We start from the raw sequence: 9,674 nt of genomic DNA, 5'->3' as shown, positions 1-9,674 counted from the left end.
GTCTTGAACTTCAAACTTTTGATTAATTTTTTTAATATTTATGTTGGACCAAACAATCTGAAAGTTTTATCCCACGTTTTAGTTAGAAAACTTTGTTGTGCTGCAAAGTTTGGAGTTCAAGATATGTTTTATATGGGAGAGAAAAAAAAGAAACTTTCATGTAGTAACTTAGTTGTGCAACACAGATCTTAAAGTAACATTGGAGAGCTAGGATAGCGAGACCCGGATGCATGAGCTCAGAAAATCTGTATCACACGATTGCCTAGCTAATAAAGCTCAATATAGGTCCATGGTTAGAGCATCTAAGGTCCCTTCAAACCCTTCTCAAATGTCTCACGTCAGCCCGGTAGTGGTCGGACATAAAAGAAAATGAAAAAGTGACCCAATCGAAACCATTATATTATCTCTATATGATGAGGCTGTCTGTAAATCCTCATGTTTGACATCAAATATGGGAAGGATATGAGGGCTCACGAACGCCTCTGGGTTGTCTGTAAACCCTCATATTAACACCAAATACGAGGAAGATATGGAGGCTTGTGAACATACCTTGTCGGTCCGCTACGACGCGGCCCGCCGCGAACCACCTTTTCTCTTCCGTTATTCTTCCTTCTCTTTCTCTTTCTTCATCTCCATTAATCACATCGGGCATATAAGGGAGAAAAATGAGGAACGTAGTTGCATCCACATACAAATAGGGGCTCAGAACAGACAGGTCTAGACACGGACCGGGCTCTTAGGATGCAATTTGTGACTCTTATGGTACGGTTTCTGAAAATAGTTCACTTGGTTGAATTAAAAAGAGTCAGAAAGCACACTACTACCTCCATCCAGATTTATTGTGCCCTCTCATATTTCGGGTTAAATTGACCATCTAAAACATTAACAAAATATAAATTATACATCTAGAAGCATTAGTTGAGACATTACCATGCCTTAAAGCCCGTTACAACAAGCAATTAAAGCGTTCATTATCGCCATGTGTGGACATGTTTATCCCACTTCATAGGTTCATTGACGGGACACCACATTGGATGATAAAACATGTCTTAAACGGATGCATTTAGTTTGAAAGTCAGCGTTGGAAGTACCTAAGAGCTCTTTGACGCAACGCCACTCAACCCTTGCCAGGGGCTTCTATTTGGCGCGTTCAGAGCATGGTTAATAGAAGAGCCGGCAGCTGGCTTTGTACTCATGCCATGTCATATATAGCCTTTGTGAAAAAAATCGCATATAATAAGGCTGGCGTGTAAGTTGGCTGTAGCAATTAATGTTTGCATGCATGGGTAAGAATGCAAACGCATTTGATTGGAAGAGGGAAAGAAGCGTCAGCTTTCAGCCCCTGCATGCATTCTTTTCTCTCGAGTGCAGTGCTACAGCCGGGCGATTGCCCAAGCGCCGGCCTCTTTCTCATTCCAACTTTCTCTCTCGTCCAGTTAGTATTTTTGCTGATCTGGACAGCTTATAGCCTGCTGACTCAGGCTTACTATACTTGCTCTCATCGCTGCGGAAGCCATCTGCAGCGCCTAATGGGCAGCGCAGTACACTGAATTTATAGCGCAAAAAACCATGCAAAAAAACGGTGGTATGGAGAATGAAACTAGCACCGCTACTTCTCTCGTATTGCTACAATAACCACTAGAGCTTCTCAACGGTAGTAGTGACTAATAGCAAAGCAAATTCTTTTAGAACTAATAGAGTGCGCTATTTATTACTCAGTCAATTACTATATCACTTAGATTTTTGTGTTATTTGAAAATAATTTGGAAAAAGATTATCTTTTTATGAAAAATAATTAAATTTTGAAAAAGTTCACTAATTTCAAGGAAAATCATCAATTTTTGAAAAAAGTTCATCATTTTTGGAAAAAGTTCATCGATTTGGAAAAAAAGTTCATCGATTTTGAAAAAAACATCAAATTAAAAAATGCTTTTTGAAAAAAATAAAGAAAAAACAGAAAAAGAAAGAAAAAACAAAAACAAAAACCGGTGCAGAAAAACCCAACAACGAAAAAGAAAAAACGGCTAGGGAAAATATGAAAGAAGAAAAGTAAATGGATTACCATAACATTTTTTATATGAAACACCTTGCATTCCATTAACATGTGGTCGCGACAAGATCGCCGGTAACTGCAAGGGTTACATCAGCAGGAAAATTCGTTATCCACAAAGTATGGTCACACTGGTTTGGTCGCGGGTTCGTTTCTTTCCAGTGTACATTTTTTTGCATATTCAAAACCAGAAAAAGGAGTGGCATGGGCCGGCCCAGCGCGCAGAAGGGGGGTGTGCTCCGGTTTGCCCAATAGCCTATAACCGGCCCCTCAAGCGCTAAATAGGAAGCGCTCCTTGCCATCAAGCAAGCGAAAATTATATGATTTGCAGTTGCACCTTCTGATACGCTCGCCGCACGAAGGGTCTTCATTTCTCCGGTCTATCTCTAAGAGCATCTCCAACAGCCGCACTAAATAAGCGCCGCACCGTAAATTTGTTTTTTTTAGCGTGCGCAATCGATATAGGGGCTTCAGCGGACGCGCAATAAGCGTGCGCGGCATATAGAGTTGGGCGCGCGGTCTGAATCACGATCGCGCGCTGTGTATTTGATGCACCCACTTCCGTGCGCCGCACACTCGAGTGCTCGCGCCGCACTCTCTCTGCCGCGTCACCTTCGCCCCGCCCGCGCCGCTGCCGGCGAATTGACCCGATGGACGCCCGCACCGACTCCCCCCTCACCCCTTCCTACAGCCACAATCCCTCCACCGCTGCCGCCGCTGCAAACCCTAGCGTGGGTAGCTTTGGCTTCGCCTCCGCCGGAGCTCCTCCAAGCACCGGCATCGCGCGCGGTCTTTTCGTGCCGCCACGGATGACCTCGACGGCGGGTGGCGTCGCGCTGTCGCCCGCCATGAAGCCACGTGCCCCCCTCTCGAAGCTTCCAAATTCGGCACGGCCGAAGAAGGGCAAGGGATCCGCAAAGAAGAACAAGGCGGCGGACGGCTCCAGCTCCTCGAAGCCGTCGAGGAAGAAGCTTGCAGGGCGTGCGACGGGCTCGGCGGCTACTGAAGCGCCGGCGAGCTCACTTGTTGAGCCGGCGGCCGACGCGCACAAGGTGTTCAAGGAAATGACCCAAAGGTATAAAATTTCGCCAACTTTTTTGTTCTTGTTATTTTTTGAATGCATGCATATAGATAGCTTATTTGCTTCATTGTGTATACTTTGTAGTTTCAACAATGAGGCATACATGCCAACTATGGGTGTTGGCTTCAACAATTCGCATTGGTCTCAAATAAATGACATGCATCTCGATGACCATGAGTTCGAGGTGGACGAGGATGGTGAGGGCATTGTCGATGCACCGAAAGGAAGAGGAGGCAACTACACCAATGAAGAAGACGTCTTGCTATGCAATACTTGGTTGCAAGTGTCGAGGGATCCATCCGTTGGAGGTGATCAAAGTAGAGATGCTTATTAGAACCGGATGAAAGAGCATTTTGATCTACACAACAAGAGTGGAAGTGATCACTCCGACCGATTTCTTCGCTCCCGGTGGTCGACAATCAACAAAGATTGTCAAAAGTGGGTGGCCGCACAAATGGCGGTTGACAAGTTGAATTCAAGTGGCATTAATGATGAAGATAGGGTAAGTGCCATTTCGTCCATGTTCATCATGCTTGTTGTTGGTGTTTGTAGTGCTAAATTGTTTTGTTTTTATGTAGTTCAATATTGCACAAAACTAGTTCAAAGGAGAGGAGAAGAAGAGCAAGAAAGGAAGACCATTTACCTTGCCTCATTGCTATGAAGCATTGAAGGATGATGAGAAATGAAAAAAGCGTGATGGTATGGATGATTTGGATATGAGCAACAAACACATGCAAACAATTGATTTGGATGAGGAGGAGGAGGAGGCATCAAGTGATGACGGCAAGAGAAGCCCCACACCCAACTCGGTTTCATACTCGAAGCCAAAACGACTGGATGTGTGCAAGAAAGACGCAAAAGAAAAGAAGAAGAGGAAAAGAGATGATGAGCTAAAAAATGCTATGAAAACTATTGTGAAGGGAAGAAAAGAAGCGAACGAGGTGAGGAAGATGGCAAGGAACCAAGATGCCGCGGCCGAGGAGAGGAAGGTGACATTGGAGGAGAGGAAGGTGGGCATGGAGGAGCGATCTAGGTTGTTGTGTTGGATTGGGAGAAGTACTTGTTCTTCATGGACACATCTATCCTCAATGAGGCGTAAAAGGAGCATGTCAATCTTGCCCGTGAAGAAGTCCTGATCGAAAAAAAAGCCATGATTCGCGGCATGGGTGGTGGTGGCCTTGGCGGCATGGGTGGCCTTGGCGGCATGTGAGGCATCGGTGGCTTCGGAGCTATCATGGATGGCTTTGGAGCTATCATGGAGACCATGGGAGGCATGGGTGGCTTCGGAGCACCTCCGGGCGGCACGGACTGTATGGGAGGCATGAGTTTTGCGTCTCTCATGGGAGGCATGGAAGCACCTCGGGCGACATGGCGGAATGTCTTCCGGGGTGCCTCACACACCTTCGCATGAAGATGCCGTTGAAAATCTAGCCAACACCTTCCGAGCTTCATATGATGATGCGGCGTGTGACAATGAAGAGGAGGAGGAACAATCGTCTTCGGAGGAGGAGGATGAGTCGGAGGAAGATGAGGATGAAGACGAGGACGAGGCTTAATTATTGATGTGCCTTTCGTTGATGTGAACTTTTGTGTCATGAATTTGTTTTGGATTTTAAACTTGGTCAGATGATGTTATGGGCATGAATTTGAATTTGTGGGCATGAACTTTTATGTCAGCATGAACTTGTTTGTGTGATTTGAATTATGCCATGTCATTGTTTTGATGTTTGAAATTCATTTTGTGTCCAAAATGCAACATATGGCAAGCGCGGCTGCTCCCGCGCGCATGCGGGAGCTGCGCGCGCTAAATTTTATCACGGCTGCTGGAGCAAGCGCTCCCCGCCGTGCCAAAGCAGACGGTCGACACACTGCAAACTGATTTTTACCGTGTCACGGTATTGGGCGGCTGTTGGAAATGCTCTAAGAACGAGGGGAAAAACAGTAGGCCACTCTAATTTTCGTGTCAAAACAAGTCCACTAAAACTAACAATCTTTCCTCATCCGTTGAAATGGGAACACAAAGATTCTAGGCACGCCGACGCACGGCCAAGTTCAGAGTCCACCGGAAGTCCTAGCAGCCACCCCACCACATAGCAGCCGCAACGATTTTGACACCCATTCCTGCCTCCTGAAAAGCTTTTTTTTTTTTGAGGGGAGCCTCCTGAAAAGCTGGGGCACATCCGAAACTACAAATCTCACGGGCGAGAGCACGCAGAGGCTGCCCACCAGTCAATTGCGAGCTCCAGGAACACCAGTCAGGCAGAGCCGCCGTTGCTCCCACGTCTCGCGTCATCTGCTCGTAGCGCCATGCCATCGTGGCGCGCGCTGGCTCGGCGACAGCGACACGTCATCCCGTCACCCTCTCAGAGCTTGGCACGTCCGCAGGTTCTCGAGCCTGCGACCACGAGTTTCGCGAGCAGAGCGGCAGCCCACCAAGCAGGCTCGTCATCTTCGGCGATGAGCTCCCGCGTCGCCGGATCCGTCCTCCTCCGCCACCTGGGCCCGCGCGTCTTCGGGCCGACCACTCCGGCCGCGCAGAGGCCCCTGCTTGCCGGAGGGGAAGGGGGCGCCGTGGCCGTGGCCATGTGGGCGCGGCCGCTGTCCACCTCCGCCGCCGAGGCGGCGAGGGAGGAGGCGACCGCGTCCAAGGACAACGTGGCGAGCACCGCCGCCGCGACGGCCGAGGCGATGCAGGCCGCCAAGGCCGACGCTGTGCAGGCCGCGAAGGAGGGCAAGAGCCCCGCGGCGAGCAGCTACTGGGGCATCGTGCCTGCCAAGCTGGTGAACAAGGACGGCGCCGAGTGGAAGTGGTCTTGCTTCAGGGTAATGAAATCGTCTGCATATTCTCCTTGTCGTTGACAGTGCACGTAGCCGTGGTGACCGTGTGATTTCGCAGCCGTGGGAGGCGTACACGTCGGACACGACCATCGATCTCTCCAAGCACCACAAGCCCAAGGTGCTGCTCGACAAGATCGCCTACTGGACCGTCAAGTCGCTGCGCGTGCCCACCGACATCTTCTTCCAGGTACGGCACGGGGGTCAGATATATGTGTTCGTCCGACACTGACATGACACGGCGGGTCGACTTGGGCCTACGCTATGCAGCGGAGGTACGGGTGCCGGGCGATGATGCTGGAGACGGTGGCGGCGGTGCCGGGGATGGTGGGCGGGATGCTGCTGCACCTGCGGTCGCTGCGGCGGTTCGAGCAGAGCGGCGGGTGGATCCGGGCGCTGCTGGAGGAGGCGGAGAACGAGCGGATGCACCTGATGACCTTCATGGAGGTGGCCAACCCCAAGTGGTACGAGCGCGCGCTGGTGCTGGCGGTGCAGGGCGTCTTCTTCAACGCCTACTTCCTGGGGTACATCGTGTCCCCCAAGTTCGCGCACCGCGTCGTGGGCTACCTGGAGGAGGAGGCCATCCACTCCTACACCGAGTTCCTCCGCGACCTGGAGGCCGGCAGGATCGAGAACGTCCCCGCCCCGCGCATCGCCATCGACTACTGGCGCCTCCCCGCCGACGCCAGGCTCAAGGACGTCGTCACCGTCGTGCGCGCCGACGAGGCGCACCACCGCGACGTCAACCACTTCGCCGCGGTACGCTCATCTCCCATGCATTAGTCCCCGATGTCTCGACGTCTGAACTCTGCTCTGCTAGCTTCTCCTGATGTGATGTCTGGACTCTGAACTGTTTTTTTGATTCTGGTGAATGGTGATGGGCATGCAGGACATCCATTTCCAGGGGCTGGAGCTCAACAAGACGCCTGCCCCGCTAGGATATCACTGACGGATGAATGCCCAGACCGCCTAGCTCTGCCCTTGTCAGTGAAGAACAACACTCGTATATGTGTCGGATAGGTAAGGTAGTGATGCTTGAGAAATAAAACGGCCGTTTGTCACGACAGCTCCAAGATTTCTCGAGGAACTATTTGGTTAGCTAGCGATGAACGGTGGTGCACTTTGGCTTGTAATGGAAGTTGCTTCTGTTAGCAAAGGATATATGTGCTGACATTCTGCTTCAGAATTCACAAGTGCACTTTCAGTTGCAGGCTCGAAATTTTGCATTTTCACTTGATCCTCTTTTACTAGTTGGGCCCTGTTTGGTTCATGCACAGGAAGAAGCTACTGAACCCAACCACAGGACACACAGAATGCAACGCTTCATTTCTTCTTCTTTTAGAAAAGAAGGATTACTCCCGGCCTCTGCAGCAGCGAAGCGATGCATGCAATCATTTTATTAACCAAAAGATCCAACAAATGTGTAGTACGATACAACAACTCATCAAGAGATTAAAAAAATCTAGGACTAGGTGCCTATACACCTATCTTTTGTTAGACCGTTTTCCAAACCGGTTATAGGTATCCCGTGTGACCGTCTTCCATCTGTTGCACCCATAAGTCATATGCTCATTGGCTTCCGCACTGTTGAGTAACGACCATGTACAGATCTAACCAGTTGCTCTGTAGATTACGTGCAAAAAAATTATAATGTTTTGTCTGTTAACAATCATATTATTCCGATAGTTTCATATGGCCTAAAGTAAGGCACATACACCCCGACTCAAATATGTGCCGCTAACTTAGGCTCTACCTCGTTTAGCCAAGTCCCAAAAGGAGTGTTTATGGTATTAGATGGACTAACGTTAAATGCCACATGCACTGTGCGCCACAGTAGCTTGGAAAGTGTTGGATTGATTCATCTTGATCACAGAAATAACATCATTTACTATCCTCGCAATTACGTTTTGCCAGATTATCTTTAGTCAGGACCACTTTCTTGTAAACAAACCACATAATTTTTTCATCTTTAAGGTCACCTTGATTTTCCAAATGTGTAGTGACTTTGGGATTGGACCAGTGTTTATCAAGTTTGTATACATAGACTTCACCGAAAATACCCTTGACACCGAAAGTCTCTAGTGTGGTGTATCTGGCTTATCAGAAAGGCTGACCTGCATCAACCTGTGCATAAAATATAGTCATTTATATATCGTCCCCCCACAAGTGACCTTCTAAACGGTATGTTTAAGGGAACAGATTCCAAGATTCTTCTAACGAATGTCTCTTTTCGTTGTACAATATTGTAGGGAGTTGGATACTGTATGGCCAGCGGCGTGCTCCCTAGCCAAGTATCTTTTCAAAACCTAGTTGAATTGTCGTTCCCAACATTGATTTTGGTCCTATTGAAAAAGGCTACCTTTGTCTGCATGAGCCTCTTCCAAAAAGGAGAATCATTCGGCTGTCGTGTAACTTGTGCAAGGGTTTTGGAGTGTAGATACTTTTTACGCAATAATTGTATCCATACCCTCTCGTCCTCAACAGAAAAGTATGTACAATCATTTACTAAGTAAGCATTTGTTCTTTATCTCAACACTTCAAAATGCTATTTCTCACAAAATCACTCCATAATGCTATGCTCTAGGACGGTGGGACAAGAGAACAACATGGGACTGCCAAAGCATCATTGGGATTTTGGCGGTACCAGTGAGCCTTCTTCCTCATCAATCATCGTTGCGTGTGCGGTGGCGACCTTTGCCACTAGAAGTCTATGGTGGTGACTGCCTCTTGTCGCGGCGAGATAGTCTGCTTGTGCGGGCATGATTTTCACTTGCGTGGCATGACACTCGCACGACGTGACCATGCTACACATGTAGCTACTAGAATCACGAAAATGGTGGTTACAACAAATAATGACTTTGTTTTGGTGGTGAAAACCCGTCTAACCCTAGTTGGTTGTACTTCAATGACGGTGTTTTCATGTTGTTAATTTGTTGAAGGCATTGTTTGGATTTGCTCAGCCTTCATCTTTAGGATGAAAACTTAGGATCTAGCCTTCGATGGTTGGTTCCGGTGAATGCAACGCTTGACTGTAGTTCCCTTCCTAGAGGCATTGTTGCTGAAAAAAAATCTTTCTTGTTGTCCTTCTAGCGTGAAGAGATGAGTGGTGCGGATAATCGTTATTATAGTTCGTCAGCCGCTGTTATAGCTTTAGAATCCTAACCCCCCCCCCCCCCCCCCCCCCCCCCCCCCCCCCACCCCCCCCCCCCCCCACACACACACACACACCCACCCCCGGTATAGCTTTAGTCTTGCATAGCTTTGCACTTTGACGAATTGATGCTTGATGTGTGTGTTGATGTTGTCTATGTGCATCCTAGTCATGAAGAGAGCGGAAGTTGCTTATGTTAGCACTGATGTATGTGCTAGAAGTGTCCTTCAAGTCGAATGAGGGGTCCATGTCATATCATTTCCTCTCCGAACCCTAGCGAGAGGCTTGGGGGCGTCGTGCCACTCCTTCTCCTTCACTGGTATGTCGTTGCCCCTCCTTCACCGCTGGCATGTCGGTATGGTACTATGAGGAGGCCTCGATCTACCAAATCAAGATATAGTTTCTCTCCTTATGGTATTTTTAGGTTGACCTTCATTGTCAGTCGCTTCGACCCTTCCAGTGATGGTAATGATAGCGTAAAGTAAAGCCATCTTCGGTGCCTTATCGTTGATGTTGGCGACGATGGTTGCCCGAGAAATAATATTCCTCGAGCATTC

General features: G+C 48.6%; 1 protein-coding gene across 1 annotated transcript; it reads left to right on the top strand.

The window, feature by feature from the left end:
* Positions 1–5,333: 5,333 nt before the first annotated feature.
* On the top strand, positions 5,334–7,185 carry LOC125514229 (ubiquinol oxidase 1c, mitochondrial-like). The gene is made up of 4 exons (XM_048679520.1): positions 5,334–5,954; positions 6,028–6,156; positions 6,237–6,725; positions 6,856–7,185. Exons 1-4 carry the CDS (start codon positions 5,439–5,441, stop codon positions 6,913–6,915), a joined length of 1,194 nt encoding a protein of 397 aa, XP_048535477.1. The 5' UTR covers positions 5,334–5,438; the 3' UTR covers positions 6,916–7,185.
* Positions 7,186–9,674: the final 2,489 nt, after the last annotated feature.

This window comes from Triticum urartu, chromosome 6, assembly GCF_003073215.2.
Source record: "Triticum urartu cultivar G1812 chromosome 6, Tu2.1, whole genome shotgun sequence".
In the NCBI taxonomy this organism is placed as follows: domain Eukaryota; kingdom Viridiplantae; phylum Streptophyta; class Magnoliopsida; order Poales; family Poaceae; genus Triticum; species Triticum urartu.
The sequence above is the reverse complement of the archived record's forward strand: the minus strand, read 5'-3'. Positions and strand labels throughout refer to the sequence as shown.